Source organism: Esox lucius, chromosome 21, assembly GCF_011004845.1.
Source record: "Esox lucius isolate fEsoLuc1 chromosome 21, fEsoLuc1.pri, whole genome shotgun sequence".
In the NCBI taxonomy this organism is placed as follows: domain Eukaryota; kingdom Metazoa; phylum Chordata; class Actinopteri; order Esociformes; family Esocidae; genus Esox; species Esox lucius.
In genome coordinates, this window is record NC_047589.1 from 16,428,091 (window position 1) to 16,452,046 (window position 23,956).

Genomic DNA, 23,956 nt, shown 5'->3' on the forward strand with positions numbered 1-23,956 from the left:
TCTCCCGACTGTATGTCCTCACTTAAGTTTCCACTGACTGTCCAAGTCGGTGCCTTATTTTATGTGCAGTAGGGCACATGTAGTGAATATGGTGGGATTTTGGGACTCACAATTGTGTCAGTGGTGGCTGGTCTGACGGCTCAATTGGTTCAGAAGAGAACCATGGGATATTTTTCTTTCTCTCAGACAAACACAATTTGTACATTATGTTTGACAGGTAATGAATGGTAAACGTTTTTCATTTGAAATTGTGTGTTTTCCGCTGAAAGGAAGGCAAGGTTATCATTCAAAAATAAGCGCAGTGAAAAAAAAACGTATATTTTACTTGGTGCAGTGACACTTATCCTAAGTGAAGGCAGTTACTGATTACAGGTGTATTTCAACAAGGAAAAGACAAACATAACCCCACCAAGTGCATTTACATTTTCAAAGGAGACCATTTTCTCACTTGTGATATACATTGAACTCTTACTCTCCTCTTCCTTTAAACAGATTATCCTTCCCTCTCCACAGAACGTGTCTTAAGAACAACTTATGTTGAGAATTGGAAAGTAGAGATCAAACGGTGGACTTTCAAAAAAGTGGAAATTGGTTTATCACTGCTCTATAGCAAAAATGTGTAGATTGCTGGAAAGTAGCTTTAAAGCTGCAACAACAACAAAAAAGATCCACTGAAACATTTAGATTTTGAGAGGCCTCAAGAATGCAGAATGCATGACTGATTTAACCGGTTCCAAAACCCACTGACTATATCATTCCAGAAACTGGATGGTGAAAGAGAAGAGACTGGAGAGAAAGCGAGCTGAGAATAGAGCTGGGTGACTGTGGAAGGGTAGGCAGGTGATCCACAAAGCAAAGCATGCTCTGAAATGGAATGGTAGTGAAATCAATAAAGTGATAAATTGATCTAATTTCCTGGGTGCTCCAATCATTACCTTAGCTTGGCCTGCCTTCTCTGTCTGTCTAGCCCTGTTAATACAGGATTGTAACATGTTTTCTTTCTGATCTTATGCACATAAGATATGATCAAAATCTAATTGCAATGCATATTTGAATCATAAAAATGTGGATCAAATCAGGACAATAGGGAACGTATTAGAACGAGCTGCAGGTATAAACGGGGCCACCGAACACAGTTTATTTTTAATTTATGTTTGTTTCTGGTCCTATTCATTTTGTACAGTGTCTTTGGGTCCCTGAAAAGCGCTATATAAATATTATGTATTATTCTCATTATTATTATTACAGAGTAGTGTAGAGTGGTGCCAGTCTCAAACCAATGTCTCACTGGATTCTAATTACATTAGCTTGGGTTCGCATTACCTTAGCTGGGTTTGGGTGTCCGGTAAGACTGTTTTAGCTCACTGAGCCAAAGTCAAAGCATTGTCTCCGGGTGCTAACATAAGTTTTTAGAACACACCCATCTCTTGGCAAATGCTGAACAATGTTTCAGGGACTAATGCAGTTACACACTGTAGTCAGGAATCCTTTATGTGAGTACATTATCCATCTCATTTGAGAGCATGGAACATAACAAATGTGTAATTTTACAAGATATTGTTCTAAGTATATTTGTCACAAGTATCAGGGATATGTGGGAAATGTTGGAATAACTGTTTGAACTTAGAAAACAGATTTCTGCCCTGTGTATTCTGAACATCTGGTTGGTGGCCAAGGGATACAGCCAGATATTAGAGCAGGTCTTTGTTTCAAATGGCTACCTCGTCCTATTTTAATAATCTACTTTTCACAGTGAGCCTTTGTAAAGTATTACTCTAAAAGGAGAATACTGTAGGATGCCATTTGGGACTGAACCTAGATTATGTCTGGATCAGACCTGGTCTTTAGCACGGCTGGGGGAAATAGACAGTATCCTATAGAAAGAAAGTCTAATGTATTGTCTCTTTAACTGAAATGAAACTCTACTTTAACTTCATATGAATTAATTACTGTTTTGCTAATGGAAAGGGACACTACTGTTTCTCAAATGGAAAGGAACTCAATGGACTATTGGGTTTATATATGGTTAACTGAAGGCCTGGGAGAAACCTTTCACATGCCACGTCATTCCTATGTTTCTTCTACTGTTGGAGCCCTGCAGGGCAGTGGGAAGCTATTTGGATTAACTTCACCACTGGTGTGGTCACTGTAAGGTAGAGGAATGTTACTTAACCACACCATATACTGAGGAATTATAGTAATTCAAAGACTTTCCTGCCTTGATAAATTGTACTGTACCTTCACTGCTAACACCATAGTATGCTTCTAAGAATAAAGCACTTCTGAGACTGTGCCACCACCCGCTGATTTAAGTAAATGAAGAACTGTAACAAATAGTGACGGTCAAATAAATATGAATGGACATCGATGGAAAAATCTGTGAAACTTGACATGGAAAATGCGTGTGGAGCATCACATATGCATGAACATGATGACAAAACACACAAGGACACTTTTGGAAATGTCTTTATTGATCAACACGATGGATCAAGGCTCAATAGATACAACACAGCATAGAGAATGATGGTTAGCACACGTGTGATGGAAAACTGTATAAAAAAGTATGAAATGTATGTTTTTCATTATATTCCTTACCTAACTAGGACCCTTCCCCAAATGTAATGCCATTAACACAAGCGCACTGGGATGTAGCCTGGGGGGTGTATGCAGGTGTGCGTCCCACCCTTGACACACACACACAGCACACACACACACATTAACAGCATACATGCGACTCAGTACTCCCTCATTGCGTGGTTATCACAATCCTCAACTGTGTTATACACAATGTAAGAAGACGGTGGTTGAGCAACACATTTTCGTCAGCTATTCCATAAAACAGAAGGTCAACCCTATATTACCGACCTAAGTCCTTCCGATCACAGTGACAGTGAAACACGAAAAACACTCCTTTTCTTGATCTTCCGTTCTGTATGACTACGGACCAAACCGCGCCTTATTCCCTTTATAGTCTGCTACTTTAGACCTGAGCCCATACAGTGTAGCACTATAAACACAATACAGCGCCATTTGGGACATAAGCCTGTGAACACCTCTGGGTCTGGCTGACTACTTGACCCTGTGACCTTTTACTAGTCAGCGAAATGGCTGCTTGGTACATTCCGTTAACAAAGACCGGGAGGATGTATCGGCTCCATTTACCCGGAGCCATTAAACACAGCACCATGAGGAATCGTGTTAAATGAATGTATTACTCTAGTTCACGTTGTAATCACTCAAGTTTTAGTCAATGACAGAAAAGAGATAAAGAAAACCTGACAGAAAATCAGCACCATAAAACTAGCCCTGCATGGCTATAACCCTGTCCAGTGTTCTGTAGGATAGGTTAGCACCAATGTTTTAGCCTGCCTCTCGGAGTGACAGGTCCCCAAGGGATAGTGCAGGCCAGCTACAGACACAGATACAAACACAGATACACACAGAGATATTTAGAATCAGACAGAGACCCAGACATACATCCATTACGGACTAGACACACAGACAGTGAGAGGGGGAGGAACGTCAGAGGGAATGTTAAAATGCAGAGACACACAGGCAGCAAACACAGGCAATCGAGAAAACAACCAGGAGTGTATTTGCATTAACGGTTAAGGGTTAAAAGTGCAAACAGAACCCAAAAGAGCCCTTGGAAAAGGCCACGTCTGAATAAGCCTCTAAACATAGCTGTAACCAGTGTGCCAAATGGCCTAGTCAGACCCTGTGAATAGAAGTCATGTTACAGCTGACTTGTACTGTTAAGGGAAAACAGTGAACTTTCTACCACAGAAGGGCTATTGTCTTACTAGCGTCTGTGTGTTCGTAGCTACAACCATGGCCCCAGTGTGTAATCTGGGTCCACCTCTTTGTTGATGGCAGTTATTTACTGTCTGGAGTGCAGTGGCACTGCTAGTATAAACACTACTGTCTGGCTTCTGCCCATTTAGCCTGCTATCCAGCATGCTTTTAGATGATCACAAACCACTTAGAAATATCACCGAGTGGGCCTTTAAATGCCTGCTGCCCTGCTCGCAGAGTCATATCTGTAAAAGCTTAGATTTATATCACAGGTAACGTGACACATAAGGAGGATTTTGGGTTTTCTGTCTCGGTATTTCCCACATAAAGACTAAGTCTGAAATATACATTTCATATTTTTGTGGTCAGATTAGACTAAGGAAATCCCCCTAGAATTTAGAGAATATATTAGGAATTGGTGCTGTTCATCCTGTCTGCCATATGCTTACTGACTGTCTGGTATGTTTGGTTTAAATGTCTTTTGAGAACACTGTATCTGACATTTCAAACTTATTTAGTTGTTCTCCAGACGTCAGACATTTGTGATTTCATTTCTTTTAAGGTAAATGAGACTGGAAAGTAGTTTTGCTATGGTAATTATTTGCCATGGAAAAGAGAAAAGCGTGACAGGGAGAGCTTGAACATCAAAAAATATATAAAACCCCTCCACACACAAATAGCTAAACTGGTCACATTACCACACTTCTGTTCCACACTTCCATTGAATACATACATATAAGCAATGAGTTTCAAGGCATCATTTTTTAATCATATACTGATCAATTTATTATTTCTGTCAGGACATTTTCCACGGTCCCAATCTGAGTCTTACACAAAGAAGGAATTCAGAGATGTTTTCAGAGAATTCAGAGAATTTGTTTTTGCAAAAAGAAAGAAAGTATAAACCATTATGAAACAGACACACATTCAAACACTGTTCGCCATGAAGCAACAACACTAGTTTGCTATTTACTTTTGTCTAATTTGGTGACCAAATCAAGATAGTTATGGCCAACTCGCCAATTACCAATTACCTAGAAATTAAGCTCAGGTGAGATAATCTCAATGTACCATTTGAACGTTGAGGTTCCAACGACTCTTTTGATTTGTTTTATTGTACCAAAAAGGGAACCCGCCACGATGAAACATAGAAAAATAAATGCAAACAAGGTATATTCAAGAGTTTGAGCGTCAACATGGTAAAGTCCTTCCGTAGCTGTAGTCAGAGCCATTGGTCAAGCTGCATGCTGCACGTTGCGTTCCATTTGCATACAAGGAACCAGCAAGAACGTTCCACTGTAAATGAAACCTGTTCTTTTTTTCAAGCATTGGAGAAACAAAATGCTACCTCTGTGTATCCTGTTGTTCCACGTCGTTTGTTTTCACTTGTTCTGTTTTCATTTCAAAAAGATTTGCTTCTGAGCAGTCCAAACTGGATGTAGATGCTTGCATGCACTCCGACAAAGTAGACACAGGCACTGTATTGTCTTGACTGATGTCACAGCCACTCCTATTGGTCCTCAGTCGAGAGACAAGTGCATCTTGGGTAGTAGGCGTCTGTGACTTCGGTAGGACTCTCTCGACAAGGCAGTCAAGAAGGTCAGACACGATCTGTCCGTGCGCTCAAAAGACCATAAAGTCTGTTTTGGATGCAAACGTAGCCAATACAGAACTATTACTTCAAAGGGGTTCCTGGGGTCAAGACGATAACAATGAGCAAATCTTGAGGGTAAAAGCATTTTAATCTTTCATTTCATTCACCGGTCTGTCCTGTCATACCGCTGTAGTATGTCAGATACCATAACACTCAGCTTTAGTGGCATTTTCAGGAAAATCCATCCTTCCTTATATTGACCTTGAGCCTTTGCCTTAAAACTATATAAATACAGGCTGACACTTTTTCCTGTTCTAGTGGCCTGGCAAACCAGCGCTGAGGTCTCTGGCAATATGTTGCCTCTCAAATGGAACCCTAAGCCTTAAGTATAATATAGGATATAGGGTACCATTTGGAATGCAGCCATGGTAACACAGGACTACCTATCATGTAAAGCAATCAACGAGGCCCACCAGCTCATCCCAAAACAACTGAACAAATTAACAAAGCAGTATACAAAATAGCAGAAAAACAACAAACCAAACATGAGAAGAACACAATTGATCGGTAATTAAGGCCATTAAAAATATTGCAGAATAGTTTGGCTCCTGTTTTTGAGACAGACTGCCACAACAGTCAACGTCTCCCCTGGCTCTTCAGCACTGCATAAAAGATCAAGGAGAGCAAAAATGTTTTAAATAAAAGTCAAAATGATTGCAAAAAATAGTATGAAAAGGGAAAAAGCGATCCTCTTTGGAGAGAAAAAAGTCTTTATTTGGTTTGGGTTGTTTAAATCTTCAGGACTCATTTAAAAGGAATTGTAAAAACTTTCTTTTTGAAAAATAAATTATATTTTGAAGAAAAAACTAAACAATAAAAAGAGACAGGAGTTGGTAACTCGATAGTTAAATTCAGCAATGTTAGTTATTGGGGGTCTTTAGTCTTTCTGAGTGCGTGCAGAAGGGTTTAAGACCTACAGTAAGATACTGTAGCTATGGACTGGCTGTGTTCTACTGATTCGATCACAGGCTGATTAGATGACAGGAGGATGACTGATGCAGGGCACCATGGGAAGAAATGAAAACAACCTGAAAGTTCTTCCCCATTTAAGAGTGATTTCACCAAGAAATGGGTAACTGCAGTTTGACTGTATCCGAATGTGGGCGTTACAAAAGAATTTGGTGCATTAACAAAACTGGGTGTAAACAGTTAATCGGACCAATTTGTTAGCAGACAGTTTTAGTACGATGAGTCAATAAACCTATGTATTATTTTAGCCAAACCCTTTCCCCTAAAACAAAGCTAATTCTTCTAACCTGCCAGATAAACAAACCCAATCCACCACGTTCATTATCTTAACGTGACACGTCAGTTTTCCTATTACCTGATATGTAAACTGACCTGCGGTGCGTTGGGCTGGGGCTGGTCCAACCAATAGCGGAGCCTCGTTGACCCCACCCGCTGAAAACACCCGTCACTGCGAGTCCAACCTACTCAGTTCACAACGCCCCCTTTCAGATACATTCCAAGTATGCAGTCACCCGTAATTAGTTTGCACCGGGCGCGGTAGTTGGGCGGGGCTAGAAATGGGGGGTGAAGGTGTTATCTAGGCAAAGGCCCCGTCCTCTCCCTACCCCCCTTTAAAAAGACAGGGGAGCTTCGGGGAGTGGGTCTAAAATCGGGGGCCGCAGTCCTCAGATCTGATGACGGCGGGGTCACTGGCGTTAGTGTGACCTCCACCCCCCCCCCCCGTCTGGCTGTAGTTGTGGGGCCATTCATTCCATTATACTGGGGGGGTATAATAACTTGATGTTGGTCCAACTTGCGGACCCCCTCTGTGTCCCTCCCCTGTCATCACACCCACTCCTGCATGGAGCGTTTGCAGTACAGTATGTGTCTGGGCGTTCCCTTCCTTTTGAACTGGAACACGGCGTAGACCAGGACGATGAGACAGAGGGCCAGGATGCACGGGATGACAATGGCGATGGCCTTCACCGTGTTGGCCTCGTTGTCCAGCTCGATGACTATGTCCACGTCCTCCGTGGGCGGACGCTCGGGGTCGATCGGGGTCAGGTCGCAGCCCATGAAGTCCTTCAGAATGGAGCGGGGGTAGCCAGGCTCGACTCGCAACCGCTGGTTGTTGAACTTCCAGTACTCCTTCCCCTTGTAGAAGTATGTGAAACCTGGAGGAATGAATGGATGAAGACAGAGGTGTGAGGGATCGACACGGAAAGAGCAAGGGGTCAGAGATAAAGGGACAGACAAGAGGGAGGGAACCAGCGCAGCAGAAAAAGGGGCAATGACAGGACAACCCAAGTCGACTATCTGCTCACACTAATTAAGTCTCTAAATGGACTCCTTGGGATTTATTTTGATGTCAACCTGCGGTTGGTAAATAACTTGCTTCACTGTAGTCTATAATTCTGTCTTTATGCCGGGGGCCCAATATATCCCTGGTGGTGGTGTCAGCCAAGTCAAGACCTGGCAGTGATAAAGTTGTGTGCTTTCTCCTCTCTGGAGAAAATGGAACTCTGGAACGGCGACTCTGTAAACTAGATGCAATATCCCCAGATGTAGAGAGTGAGGGGGCGGGGTCCTGAAAGACTCAGCTTGCGAAAGCAGACAGAGAGACTCTCGTTTGGCCTGTGCTTTGACCGAGAACAAAATGCACAGAGAATGAGATGAGAAGGAAAGCGGGGGAGCAAACAGATAGAAGCAACTTTAACCTATGCGCGGATGGTAATTAATTCATGAAACAATGTTCTGATCAAGTGTACCAGATCCCAGTCACACTGCCACGTCTACAAAGGGTGGAGTAAAAACATATTGCAAACAGCCACTGCTACGCTGCACGGCCTAACCTACTTTCAGCAGACTGGATAATGGGTGATAATCAAGGCACATTTTCGAGGTTGACGTCCCGTGTCTCAACAGCGTCACATTAAAGCCAACAATACTTTTCCCCAGTGTTGTCGGCCAAAAATGGTCGCGGGGAATATCGATCCACCCTTCACGCTTAGATGGATTCTTGCATGCCCACCCGCTTTATAGATTTGGCAGGCCTGAGATGGGGACAGATGGCATGACTGAGCTCCCGCTTCCCCACCTGGTCTGCTTTTTCCGATATAGGTGCTGCCAGGGTGGATGAATACTGCGCTGTTGACCATAACCAATAGGATCCCTTCTCGGGCTCTCCAGCTCGCATGACTAAAAATTTCAAGAACTCATCTTTCCCACCCTCTGTGCAGGCCAACTGGCCCCTACCGGATTGGGCAACAGACTGTGGTACTTTGTTTTCTGCTTCCCTGTCACATTCCAACTGGGTATTGCAATAAACTGCAAACAGAGTGTATTTGTGTAAATGCCAACATGCTTACAAAACCGGAGCATCTTGTAGCATCATATAACTTTAAAGTTTTAATGTGCGTCGTTACAAAGGCTAAAGGAAGTATCATTTTTGTTATTCATGTTATGTTACTGTTTAGGGAGAGTGGAGAAGACAATTCATGCTGTAACAGTTACTGTCTCGTCCATTGTACTATTGAGGAAGTACCATTGGCTTTGTCTACGAAGGCTCCTTGTGGAGAATCCGGGACACCCTTCCAGACAGTGATGGGTTTAGGGTAGCCCGGGTCCATTGTCCTCATATCCTCGTTGTAGCGCCAGTACCTGAACAGGCAGGACCACAAAACAGACAGCCATGAGGACCATCAAACATCAACAGCTCCACATTATACACGCTTACATGAACCTACATGAACACACGGACACACACGGACACACACAGACACACACAGACACACACAGGCACGACCGACCCCAACCCTGCTCGGGTGTACACACCTGTCCCCTTTGAAGAAGTATGTCTTGGCAACGTCCTCCCACCAGACGGCGGTCTCGATGCTCTGAGTTGGCATGCCGGGGCCGAATATGGAGATGTCCTGGGGGTAGCCCGGTTGGAGCATGGTGTCTTTGAACACCCAGAACTGCTTTCCTGGAACAGACACGAGGACAACAGGGGCTCAAAGGGACTGCTTTTGGCATACTACACCCTCAGATGGGCTCTGGTCAAAACTAGGGAACTACATGGGGTATAGGGTGCAACGCAACCACTCTCTCAGAGGCGTTGGGGGTATTTATCATACGGATGGCATTTGGTCGGCCAATAGGGGTATGTAAAGTCCAGGGATGACATTTGGTCGGCCGATAGGGGTATGTAAAGTCCAGGGATGACATTTGGTGGCCAATAGGGGTATGTAAAGTCCAGGGATGACATTTGGTTGGCCGATAGGGGTAAGTAAAGTCCAGGGATGACATTTGGTTGGCCGATAGGGGTAAGTAAAGTCCAGGGATGACATTTGGTTGGCTGATAGGGGTAAGTAAAGTCCAGGGATGACATTTGGTTGGCCAAGAAGCGTTGCTAGAATGTGAGCCATATCAAGTCAGTTTCTGAAGTCCAAGGTGTAGATTGTTTTCTTGTAAAACAGTTGCAGTTTTGTAAAGTTGGTTATATTAGTTGTAAAATCAGACGTGTTCATAACATAACGTTATTGTACTCATATGAAGTTATATGTGGGTATAGTGTAACGTTATAATACAACCACAGGATATTACCCTAGTGCCTCTGGAACATTCAAGAATCCAATAACCCTTGTTCAGTAGGGAAAGCTTTTGATACATTATCTACCAGTCTATTATTTGCATTATTTGGTCTGACTTGACGTTCAGGCAGAACAAACATTCAATTTCACAGTCTGGCTATTTGCAGAGTAAAAAACTATGCCTCTGTCCTCAGATAAGGTCTAGCATGTTCCACCCAGGCATATTGGACTCCTCTCCTCTAAAGGTCACTATATCAGAACACGTCACAAATCCTCCACTGTATCAGAGCATCTCAAAAACCCAAGGCCCTCCACCTGCTTCTAGTCTGTCTGAGGTTGACCCCATCTAAGGGCACATGGCTTGACCAGGGACAAGGTGTAGGTCTAGCCGCTGGGTTTTGTATTCAAGAAGTGTCTCAGGTTGGCCGTATTCATATACATTCTGTCTGTATAGTTCTATTGAATATGAAAGAGTTCTCCCATACCAGCAGTCCTAGTCTGAGGTCTGCACTTTAAACACACTGTACATAAACAAGACAAAGAGAAGGTCTTGTGTGAGGAGAAAATGGAAGTCGAGAGGAGATGGAGGTATAATGTTTTTAGTAATTAGGTTAAATGACACGGTTTTGACTTAGCGACCCCAGGAAGGGGTTTTCCTTCACTGGTGAAGGTCTGGGGGCTGAAAGGAAGTAAGAGTCAACAGTGATTGTGGTGAGAGTGGGAGGGAAGGAGGGAGTAAATAAAGGAAGAGTGGGGTTTGAGAAGGAGAATGAAGCAGGGTATAGCTCTGCTCTTGTGACAGGGGAGTCATGTGACAGGAAATTCCTGTCATTACACCTGTCTCCTTCTCATGCTCCACACACAGCAGGGTCATGGTTACCACAGTTACTGCCAAGCCCCTCCCCCGGGCACAGGCGCTGAGGCAGTCTGGGTAAACTGGGTCAGAGGGCATTGTGGTGTGTATGTGTGTTGAAAAGCTCGCAAAGGATATTGAATATAGAGGGACTTTTGGGTGAAATACTCCCTTGGGTGAAATATTTGGGAAGAGGATAATTATTGGGGCCGAGTACATCTTTTCACTTTAACTGTCAGAATTTGATGTAAGCTCAAATTTGATCTCCCACAGTGTCCACTGCTTATCTCCTGCCATCTTCTAGAAATGTCTGAGCATTGTTGTAACAGTGTTGTAAAGGGATGGTGCTTATTGAGACTGGGCAAAGTGCCTAGAACTACAGGCTCTTTCTTTCTCCACAAGACCACACAGTGTGAACACACACACACACACACATTACATTAAGACACACACTGTTTCGGATAATCAAATGCACGAACTCACACACATACACACTCACACATTATGTAAAGACACACATAGCTTAAACCTATCCCTAGCTCACTCCCACCCTAACCTCTAACCCAAGTTGAATATGTTACCCAAAACCTATGCTTTAAGCTAAAACACTAGGCTTTTAGACCAGGTTCTGAATTTCCGTGAAAACCATGCCTTCTAAGCCACGCATAATCATTGATTAGATGAAAGCTTGAGGTGTCTGATACTTGTGGGATTTGTCAGCGGTGGAAGACGTGAAGACTGAATTACATTCAGAACTGTTTGGCAAGCTACAATACATGTACAGTAAGTGAACTACTCGTAGCTGGAATACATTATAGTTAAATGAGCATACAGACGCAGAAGGTGCTCAGTAATTGAATGAATAGTTTTACACAGTCAATGCTACAACTGAAAAGTATAAGGAATAAGAAATAAAAAGAGTAGAGAAATGGGAAATTGAGAGTACACAGCACTACCAGTCTGTTTTCATAGGAACTGGGAAAATATAGAAATGCGCCATTAGTGAGTTATAAATATTATTCTGAAAGACCCTTATTTACATTGCCTCCCTCCACCCAACTCCTCCATTCATACCCCAACCCTCCCTCCACCCTACTCTTCCATTCATACCCCAATCCTCCCTCCATCCAACTCCCCATTCATACCCCAAGCCTCCCTCCACCCAACTCCCCATTCATACCCCAAGCCTCCCTCCACCCAACTCCTCCATTCATACCCCAACCCTCCCTCCACCCAACTCCCCATTCATACCCCAATCCTCCCTCCACCCAACTCCTCCATTCATACCCCAATCCTCCCTCCACCCAACTCCCAATTCATACCCCAATCCTCCCTCCACCCAACTCCCAATTCATACCCCAAGCCTCCCTCCACCCAACTCCTCCATTCATACCCCAAGCCTCCCTCCACCCAACTCCTCCATTCATACCCCAAGCCTCCCTCCACCCAACTCCTCCATTCATACCCCAAGCCTCCCTCCACCCAAAGCCTCCCTCTCTTTTGAGATTATATGAATCTGAGTGTGCAGCATTTTTATTTAACTTATTTGTTTATATATATTAGCATAGCCAGTTCAACTACAAAACTTGAGTGGTATTCCTATCACAACATCTGATGTCATACCTGTTGATTTAATCGTCAGGCTACTGACTCAGTCTGATATGGTTGTACCAGCATGTCACAGAAAAAACTAGCAGGACCCATCCTGCTGGTTCTTATTAAAAAGTGCCTTTTGCTCCAGGATTTTAAATGTAGATAATGTACAGCGTAGTCATTCTATGGGCATCCCTACCTTTGAAGAAGACAAATTTCCCCTCACTGTTCTCATAGACAGCGTCAATCTTGGGGGGCAGTCCTCTCCAGAACACATTGATGAGCATAGGATACCCTGGCATCACTGCGTTGTCCCGTACCCGCCAAAACCAGTGATCCTAATAGGAAGGAGGGGGCAGAGAGGAGAAGGGAGAGGAGGAGAGCAGGAGTGGGAGAGAGTGAGAGAGAGAGAGGGAGAGAGAGAGGGAGGGGGGTTCATTTAAACACACTGCTTTACCCACATTAACACAAGCTACAACGTATAGTTGGAAATCTCAAACCAGCTTGTCAGTTTCACAGCTGTGAAGCTAAATGATGGAGAGGTGACCCTCATCCCATTACACAGCATCCACATTCACACTCTAAACACACTCTGTTCAGGTCAGATGGCTCTGTCTTTATGAGAAACCTGAGGAAAAAGAAAACAATCCAAAGCCGTCGTGAGGATGGCCAAGTTTAAGGTGTGTCTGTCTTTGTAATACTGGATGTAACCTGAAGATAAAGAAGCTCGGCCAAGACTCAGAGGAAGGAGCTTACAGGCCCAGCTGAAAAGACATTAGGGCTGAGTAAGGCACCACACCCTTGGCACTGAAGGGCCACTCTCGCCTTCCAGAGGCAGACGCCAAACACACAGTGACCTGCCCTGAAGAGCAGTAGGGAGAGAAGGTGGGGGGAGAAGGAGAGGATGTGTGAGGAGAAGCGCCACATGTTTTACATCATCACTACACCTCATTCTCACTGAAGCCCGTACAGACCATTTTCAAACTCTATCTCTCCTGTGCATACGCAAGCAATCGCACACACGAATGCACACGCATACACACACACATACACACACATACACACACACACACACACACAGAAATACACGGCATCCCGTGGCCCTTCCCTTCTCCCCAAAGCCCTGATTGATTTCAATTGTTCAGCGTTTTCTTCCGCATGGGAGACGATAATTGAAAACAGATCAAACTGTGGAATCAGAGTTATTTGATTTCTTTCGACTCTTTTAAAGAGATCATTTTCTTTTTTTCCTCTTTCCCCTGCTCTGACGGCAAGCCAACCTGAGATGTAGACAATTTCTGCTGGCCCTTTACAATTACCCAAACATGCAAACTAATCAAAAGAAAAACTGTAACCTTGACACACAGACACTATTATATTATAATCTCCCCAAAAAAACAGACTCACATGGTTACCTTGCGATGCTGAAGATTGGCACAGTTGCCTTGACCAGCATATGGGCAATATCCTTGAGATACACAAGATAACCAACGGAACCCATCAACAACTACGTCAGCGAAAAGAAAAACACACTGGGGTAATGTTGTGGTGGAAACAGTTAACATGATGGGGTAATGTTGTGGTGGTAACAGTTAACATGATGGGGTAATGTTGTGGTGGTAATAGTTAACATGATGGGGTAATGTTGTGGTGGTAACAATTAACATGATGGGGTAATGTTGTGGTGGAAACAGTTAACATGATGGGGTAATGTTGTGGTGGTAACAGTTAACATGATGGGGTAATGTTGTGGTGGTAACAATTAACATGATGGGGTAATGTTGTGGTGGAAACAATTAACATGATGGGGTAATGTTGTGGTGGAAACAGTTAACATGATGGGGTAATGTTGTGGTGGTAACAATTAACATGATGGGGTAATGTTGTGGTGGAAACAATTAACATGATGGGGTAATGTTGTGGTGGAAACAGTTAACATGATGGGGTAATGTTGTGGTGGTAACAGTTAACATGATGGGGTAATGTTGTGGTGGTAACAGTTAACATGATGGGGTAATGTTGTGGTGGTAACAGTTAACATGATTGGGTAATGTTGTGGTGGAAACAATTAACATGATGGGGTAATGTTGTGGTGGTAACAGTTATCATGTCAGGAGGTAATGTTGGACCACATAGACTCTCATTGTTTACTCTGGTTCAGTGATTGAGGAAAACAAGACTAACACTACCCAAAGTCAGTTCTCAACAGTATGTGAGTTACGTTCCAGTAAAACAGGAAAACACTAAGTCAGTTTAACCTATCACTACACGTTCAGGACAGGAAGGTAGTCTCTGCTGTTCCCTTGTTCAAGACAGTTTTTATACCATGAGATACTTTTTGAAGTGTATTGAAGAACACTTGGGCAAAAAGATTATTTCATCATATCAACATATCAAAATCTCACGAGAGCCACAACGTTCTGAAAGGCAGTACATTGCTCGGATCTAGTGGCTGTATGGCCGTGTTCCTTGTTCAGAGCCTCCAAACCTCCCTCGGCGTCTCTCTCAGTACAGTACATACCAGTGTCAATTGAAATGTTATGTAAATGATTATGTAAAGTAAGGTATTTCTCTCTCATTTTACTCTCTCTATAAAGGCTCTAAACTGGGCACTTGCATTTGAACGTGTTCCCCCGTGTCTGACTCTAAGGCCACCAGAGAGGAGGGCATGTTGGTTGGAGGAGGTGAGTTCGGGTGATAGGTTTCCTTTTAGCGAAAAGATATTACTGCATATAGAGGCTGGTAGGTGCCTCCTGAGGATGTGGAAGAGTGTGTGTGTGTATGTATATTTGTGTGTGTTTGTGTGTGTATTTCTGTGTATACGTGTACAAAGTTGAACAGCAGACGCAAGGATCTATTTTGTGTGTGGTATTATGTGGTGGTTATTGTTGGAAGCGATGTCTGTTAAATGTAATGTTCTCTTCATACCCTCACTGACCCTCCTTAACTCTGCCATGAAAGAAAGGATGGTCAGAATTACTATAAATCTAACACTCTAACAAGGTGTACCTTTCTTTCATCCTCATTTTCCTGCTGCTGAAGTGTGGAAGGAGTGGAAGGAACCATACTCATTTTAGTGCCGAAACACCACTGTACATCAATGCTGTGGGGCACATTTGATAGGTAGGTTGGCTACCTATCAACTGGCTACCTATCAAAAAGAAAATGCAATGAACAGCTTTTTTTCATTTGTATTGTGAACTTCTTTCATATATTTTTCAGTTGGCAGTCACCCTTCCTATATCTAGGTAGATATATACAGTGGGTAGATACACTGCCGATTCACTCGGATACACTGCCGATTTGGCAGGTTTTCCTACTTACAAAGCATGTAGAGGTCTGTAATTTTTATCATAGGTACACTTCAACTGTGAGAGACGGAATCTAAAACAAAAATCCAGAAAATCACATTGTATGATTTTTAAATAATTAATTAGCATTTTATTGCATGACACAAGTATTTGATCACCTACCAACCATTAAGAATTCCGACTCTCACAGACCTGTTAGTTTTTCTTTAAGAAGCCCTCCTGTTCTCCACTCTTTACCTGTATTAACTGCACCTGTTTGAACTCGTTACCTGTATAAAAGACACCTGTCCACACACTCAATCAAACAGACTCCAACCTCTCCACAATGGCCAAGACCAGAGAGCTGTGTAAGGATATCAGGGATAAAATTGTAGACCTGCACAAGGCTGGGATGGGCTACAAGACAATAGGCAAGCAGCTTGGTGAGAAGGTACCAATGATAAAAATTACAGACTTCTACATGCTTTGTAAGTGGTAAAACCTGCAAAATTGGCAGTGTATCAAATACTTGTTCTCCCCACTGTATATACAATTACAAATATGTAACAAAAATTTAACAAATGCATTTAAGAATGCAAATGTTTATGTTTCACACATATCTAAAAATATATCCATATTATTCTTTTTATTCCCTGTTTTCTGCACCAAATAGCTTGCAGTACTTCTGTTGTGGTATACCACAGCGTCCTCTGTTAAGTCCTGTCCTTCACAATACAAGACCACCAGTACTTCAGTCTTTCGGAGCTGAGGAGATTTCATCTATAATGACTTGGCAGGTAGTGACAACGTATCTTCCAACACAATCAACTGGAGAATGAGGTTCAGCCAAACCAGCCAACCTCCCCCTCTCTTCCTGCCTCCCTCAGTCACCCATCATCCAGACAGGCCTGTCACTCAGCACACAGACACGCCGTAGAGGAAATACCATTCAGACAGTCTGATGAAGATTCCAGTAGTACTGGCCACTGAAGCCAATCCTTGCACAGTGCAGGCTACAGGAACAAAGGTTTTTCCACACCTAAACCTGGCCTGTGAAAAATCAGTGCTCTGTGAGTATTTTACATCCTTCCAACATCATGTTTATGCAGAACTGCAGTATATGTTCAGGATAAAGTTGATCTACTATAATACAGTGCCTTGCAAAAATATTCGGCCCCCTTGAACTTTTCGACCTTTTGCCACATTTCAGGCCTCAAACATAAACTGTAATTTTTTGTGAAGAATCAACAACAAGTGGGACACAATTATGTAGTGGAATGAAATTCATTGGATATTTCTAACCTTTTTAACAAATAAAAAACTGAAAAATTGGGCGTGCAAAATTATTCAGCCCCTTTACTTTCAGTGCAGCAAACTCTCTCCAGAAGTTCAGTGAGGATCTCTGAATGATCCAATGTTGACCTAAATGACTAATGATGATAAATAGAATCCACCTGTGTGTAATCAAGTCTCTGTATAAATGCACCTGCTCTGTGATAGTCTCAGAGGTCCGTTTAAAGCATGAAGAACAGGGAACACACCAGGCAGGTCCGAGATACTGTTGTTGAGAAGTTTAAAGCCGGATTTGGATACAAAAAGATTTCCCAAGCCTTAAACATCCCAAGGAGCACTGTGCAAGCGATAATATTGAAATGGAAGGAGTATCAGACCACTGCAAATCTACGAAGACCCGGCCGTCCCTCTAAACTTTCAGCTCATACAAGGAGAAGACTGATCAGAGATGCAGCCAAGAGGCCCATGATCACTCTGGATGAACTGCAGAGATCTACAGCTGAGGAGGGAGACTCTGTCCATAGGACAACAATCAGTCGTATACTGCACAAATCTGGCCTTTATGGAAGAGTGGCAAGAAGAAAGCCATTTCTTAAAGATATCCATAAAAAGTGTTGTTTAAAGTTTGCCACAAGCCACCTGGGAGACACACCAAACATGTGGAAGAAGGTGCTCTGGTCAGATGAAACCAAAATCAAACTTTTTGGCAACAATGCAAAACGTTATGTTTGGCGTAAAAGCAACACAGCTCATCACCCTGAACACACCATCCCCACTGTCAAACATGGTGGTGGCAGCATCATGGTTTGGGCCTGCTTTTCTTCAGCAGGGACAGGGAAGATGGTTAAAATTGATGGGAAGATGAATGGAGCCAAATACAGGACCATTCTGGAAGAAAACCTGATGGAGTCTGCAAAAGACCTGAGACTGGGACGGAGATTTGTCTTCCAACAAGACAATGATCCAAAACATAAAGCGAAATCTACAATGTAATGGTTCACAAATAAACATATCCAGGTGTTAGAATGGCCAAGTCAAAGTCCATACCTGAATCCAATCGAGAATCTGTGGAAAGAACTGAAAACTGCTGTTCACAAACGCTCTCCATCCAACCTCACTGAGCTCGAGCTGTTTTGCAAGGAGGAATGGGCAAAGATTTCAGTCTCTTGATGTGCAAAACTGATAGAGACATACCCCAAGCGACTTACAGCTGTAATCGCAGCAAAAGGTGGACGCTACAAAGTATTAACTTAAGGGGGCTGAATCATTTTGCAAAAAAGGTTTGAAATATCCAATAAATTTCGTTCCACTTCATGATTGTGTCCCACTTGTTTTTGATTCTTCACAAAAAATTACAGTTTTATATCTTTATGTTTGAAGCCTGAAATGTGGCAAAAGGTCGCAAAGTTCAAGGGGGCCGAATACTTTCGCAAGGCAATGTATATAGTACCTGTTGTCATCCTGTGAGTCAGTGAGAGAGCCACAGTACTGTAGCATCCTCTATATCTCCCCTGCTGCTGCCTAAGTGTTTCTAATATTAAATATTCACTATCATTTTTAACAGGTAGGCAAAAGCTGTTCGGTAGTTAACATTTAATTGAGAATCCTATCTGTGCAGTCTACCAGAAGATCATTGTTAATTGCAATGCAAAGTGGTAGACAAACAGTGTCTGTGTGCTTTTATTCACATTCTCCACATCACAGACGTCTTTATGGAGACACAGATAAATTAAATTACTTTCCTAATGGATATTTGTCATTTTGTCTTGTCTGTAATACTTAGTACAGTGGATTGAGACAGGAGAATAGAAATTTGGAAATATATGTTTCTGTTCTCTGGAAAGCCATGTGAGTATAAAGATTTGCCCAAAAATGTAAGACACAAATAGAATCAGTGTATCAATGAAATAAACCAATCCGTAGTGTTAGCGAGTTTGGCGATCTAAGAGAGGGTATTTTCCCACTGAGTTCCATAAGTCTTACCCTACTTAACCAATGAATACTAGCTATTTATAACTCCCAGAAAAACACACAAAAAAGCACAAGCCCTCATTCTCTTCTGAGGAGAACAGATCTTTGTGATGCCTGGAGGGATTTCCCGTTTTCTCCTGTGTGTTCATTAGTGTGTGTGGGTGTCAGTGTGTGTGTGTGCGTGCATGTGTGTGTGTGCTTTTGTCTATGAGTGCATTTAGTGACCAGGGCCTTGGGCTCTGAGTCTATGAGTCTGAATAAAGATACATCAACACAGACACCACATGACTCTATGTTAAATTGCACAGATAAATACTGCGGTATTGTTACTGGACAGAAAGCTACTGTGGGCTTCGTTTGGGAAAACCATAGTCAATGTTGTTTCATGGCAAGACATTTCTCATTAGAGCCCAGGACTAAACATAATCTCTGTGGAAGTTTATAGACATTAACAAGTCTCGGCTGCCTCCCTAATGGAACTGTATTTAGTGGGTATTTAGGACCTTTTGTCGATTTAGCGAACACAATTCTCATTTAAACTGTATCTGTTGTGTGGTAACCCCTTCAGAGTGAATTACACTACAGAGCATTAGAATTATGAGCTTCAGTGCAGTATTCGCATATATGTCCTTTGGTTTTCAGTGACGAGAACGCTTAAAATTATAGTATCCAGGCCAGCAGAATATAATATCCAGGCCAGCAGAATCCTCTTACTACTCCATAGCTGCTGTATATATAGAATACAGCTGTGCCCACTACTGGCAGTGATTCAGTTATCTGGTACATTCCGGACATACACCGTAGCTGTCCTACACTGAGCCTTTTCATTAGTTCAACACTGACAGCTGAAAGATTGAAAGCAGCCGTGTGTGTGTGTGTGTTTGAGGCTTATCCACCTCCACGCGTATTTTTGACACAAAGATCAACTGTACCAGTTATTCTGACTCTGGTCCCATCTTTGTCAGCTGTACAGTGGTGTGGTCAGGTGCAGCAATGAAAGGGCAAGCTTAGCTGAAGATGACTGAAGACAGAGCAACATGTAGTCCTCCAACACACATGGAACGTCCACTGACAATAACAGGGCTAACAGGGATTGTATATGCATGCCAGCCTTTCGTGGCTAAAAGTTGAGACCAGCGGCAACCCTGGAACAGAAACATGGACATGCACAGTACTAAACAGAGCAATGAAAATACGGAATTCCCTTCCATCTGACTCATTGCAAGCAGTTACATCTGATGAAGAAAAGAAGAAACAACTCCTAAAAGCCAGAGGGAGCAATGCAGGGAGAGACGAACACACACTGCACACACTCTATCAAACAGTCATTCCTTTAACATTTTAACTGCCTAGGATGTATTTTTCGCTATGTGTCCGTCACCAGGAAGACGTATCGCCATGATGTCAAGCTTATGGTGAACCGTATAGACAATAAAACACACATGGTTCAAATCAAGTCTGCCGAGTCCGATGCACAGTGTGCATTAAACACCCATTCTCACATCACGTCGTTACGTTATCTTCGTGCGAAGCAGCGGGGGTATTGCCGCTGTCCTTGCGAACTCTCGTGCCTAACATAACTGTCTACCGGGGGACTATTCTGTATAGGCTACTGTCAATCTAACATAGACATAAACACAGTGGCTGCTTACCTTGAACACGAACATCTCCCTTCTCAGAATGGCCAGGGTGTTGAAGCCCCCGTCACATATGTAAGGCTTGGCGTTGGGGTGGCTGGGCTTATCCCCCGTTGGTATCCTGGGGGGTCGAGTCTGCCTGTCAGGCTTGCGGGGGTCCGAGGGAGGTTGTGATCGGTGTGGGGGGGCTGTCGGTAAAGGCTTGGTCGGCTGGGTAACCTTATCGGGTGGACCTGAATAAAAATAAATAAATAATAATAATCAGAAATCCTTGGTTCCCAAGCGTGGTGTCAAGCTTCCAATTTGGGAGGCTAACGTGTCATGTGTAGAAAAGAAGTAGTTGTTGTTTTTGATTCAGAAGCTAAAATATCTTTTTAGAATCAAATCACAAATTGTAATGGCATTGAACTAATTATTGATATCTCATATTTGGTAGCATAGCCTTTGACCAAAATAACTGCAATCAAGCATTTCAAAAACTGTGAATGAGTTTCCTGTAATTCTGTAAGTGGCCCAGTCTTGTGAGACTCATCCAGTTCTCCCAAATTTGCGTGGTGCTTATCAACTGCTCTTTTCAACTCTCTTCCCAGGTTTTCAATCGGATTTAGCTCTGAACTCACTGCTGGCCACGTCAGAAAGGTCCAGCGTTTTAACATCACAGAGCCGACTCGGTGGGGAAGGTGTTATTTTCATTGAACGCCTCTGTAACCATAGAGGTGTGCTTCACCAAAAAAAAAACTCACATTTGGTCTTGTGTGTCCACAAGAGACTGTCACAGAAGGATTGTGGCATGTTTAGGTGTGCTTTGGCAAACTGCAATCAGACTCTCCCTCACCTGTGGGTCTCCAATCATACAACCCCCTTTCATTAGGTTGGCTACAGAGGTTGCCATTTGACTGTTGCGCTTAGTGTCTGAAGGTCTGCCTGAATCTGTGTGGCAGTTGATAACGGTGCTTCCTCCACCATTCGTGTCTGTGCTCAGGCTGACACAGGACATGAACCTATGTCTTTTTTGCAGGAACACACAGTTTGCACCATGTGTTTTTTTTTTTTATGTTGATACAAGACATTCATTCACGTAGCTAGTTGTTTACATGAACAAAAGTAATATAAACTGTTCATAAGATAATCACATTTTTGTACATTATTTATAAGGTAGGCTAGATAATGATAGTTTAACATCATTCATTTAAATGAAGCATCAGTTCTAACTGGTTTAGAGCTACCAATGGGTCATTGGTTTGTCTTTGTTTAAGGAGGATCATTTGTCTTCACTTAAGCCGACACAAAATAAGTACCTAATCGAGAGGTATCAGTTATTATTGCTTTATTCCGTTGGAATACTAGTAATAGAACAAAATCCTCCCTTCAAGAATGACAGGATTAACTAAAGGTGTATAAAGACAATTTGTAAGACAACCACTCTGGATGCATGGCCATGATGAAGGAAGAGGTGAGTCAGGTCTTTTCAGTGGAAGTGGATACAGGCAAGTCATATTCAAGAAATACACATAAGAAATAAACAACTTTGTAGATGCAAGTAGACACTACCAGATAATATATATATATAAACTATCATTATTGAGCCTACCTTCTTAATAATGGTTAATGCACTGTAATCATATGTAAAAAGAGTCTTTCAACACAGATTCTGCGGATTTATGCAGAAGTGTCTGCTTCAGTGACTACTGTCTGGATGATTTAAAACATTTTAATGCAATAGTCGATAGACACTGGGCAGAGACACAAATAAGCCGGGGAGCTCAGAGAGTTGGATCGCAGGGATTCACCAAAATGCTAGCTCTAATCCACTCAAACCACCTGTTAAAGAGAGATGCTGTAATTGCCTTGGCAAATTAAAGGGTGATATAGAATGGTAATAAAGGAAAGGGAAATGCAGCGTGACACACTAGCATCATTAGTACATCAATAACAGCCCAGTGTACACCCAGGTAGTTACCGCGTTTACAGTGTCTATTTGTTATTTAGTGCTACTTTCCACTCATAGAGCTCTAGTCAAAACAAATGCACTGTATAGGAGATGAAGTTAGGACACAGGTCGGCCATCTAAACACATACATATATTTCTTTGTGACATCAGTTGACTGTGTTTCGTTTACCTTATTGGTTCAGTATGGTTATTGAATGTTAAAGGGCTTGGGTAAAGAAACACCTAAGATCCCTCTTTCTTGGATGTATTTCCATAGCTCTGGGTTATTAGACAGTCATAAACCCTAACTGGACAGGATCTGTGCAGCAGGATAACATTGAGCTTTAGGAAAAAGCAGCCTGTGCTGTGTCCACAACAAGCCGGAGTTCATGGTTTAAATGGAAAGAGACTGTTCCGTTTTTTGACATTTCCTGGAGGGGTTGAAGAGTTCAGATGAGAAATCCCCTGACAATAATTTTTCTCCTCTTGTCAAGAAAAGTATGTGGTAGATCTAGTTCCAGGCTTTTCTTTAACGCCTGTCCAGGTTAGGAAAAAGAAAGAGGGCGACTGAATTGAAAAATGACTGAATGAATGAAAAAGAGAGAAAGAGTGAATGACTGAATTAAAAGAAAAGGAACAAACAAACAGACCAAAATGTTATTTTATCACACACAAAAAGCCTATAATTTTAGGTAACTACAGTGTTAGTTACTAACCCCGCTAGTTATCATCATCATCATCATCATCATCCCACTCAGTCCAGTAAACTGATCAGCTGCCTCCAGCAGGACCACAGGGATTTCATTCATTGACTGAATGAAATCTCTTGAAATAGACCCTGGATTAGTCGGGGCAAAGCCCTTTGAATTATGTAATGATAGATAGAACTATGGTGAGAGAAAGAGAGACAGAGAGAGATAAAACACACACTAGACACAGAAATAGAATCTGGGTCATTCTTGAATTGCGGTAGTAACAGCTGTCTCTTGACTTTGGCATCAAAAAAAGCTGTGACAATAATAACAAAAAGGGAAAAATAATATAGAAAATGACAAAAGCCGTTTGAGAAAAAATGGTGGGCTGATCACACCCTTTGACTTTAACATGCATTTTATGATGTATTGCTCATTTGGTGTGACTTGATGTTGGTCAATTTTAGTTAAGGGAAATACCATTAAAATACCATTAAGTACATTGACTTTACATCCTGATACCACTTATCTTCTATCTACCTTTAACTAAAGTCTACACCTCTCTGATACAGCCTGTCTTTAAGAGAAGTTTTGGGGCGAGAAAAGAGGAGGAAAAAGAGAACCTAGCCTGGTTCTACCTAATTTCTTTGAAGTCATAAAGCACAAGGAAAGGCGTGGGGGAGGAAGAAACATAAAAGAAGGGGGAT

At 42.5% G+C, this 23,956-nt stretch overlaps 1 protein-coding gene across 4 annotated transcripts in view; it reads right to left on the minus strand.

Annotated features, from left to right (window-relative positions):
• Window positions 1–4,538: 4,538 nt before the first annotated feature.
• Window positions 4,539–23,956, minus strand: part of LOC105027114 (matrix metalloproteinase-16) — a 58,081-nt gene continuing 38,663 nt past the window's right edge. For 3 of the 4 annotated variants that reach the window (XM_010899040.5, XM_010899039.5, XM_010899043.5), the window contains 5 exons: window positions 20,643–20,860; window positions 12,636–12,774; window positions 9,233–9,383; window positions 8,943–9,058; window positions 7,244–7,572 (listed from right to left, as the gene is read on the minus strand). In XM_010899040.5, the coding sequence (XP_010897342.1) occupies window positions 7,244–7,572; window positions 8,943–9,058; window positions 9,233–9,383; window positions 12,636–12,774; window positions 20,643–20,860 (953 nt within the window). Of the gene's footprint in view, window positions 7,573–8,942; window positions 9,059–9,232; window positions 9,384–12,635; window positions 12,775–20,642; window positions 20,861–23,956 lie in introns of all 4 variants that reach the window. The other variant, XM_010899038.5, reaches the window with a different exon arrangement.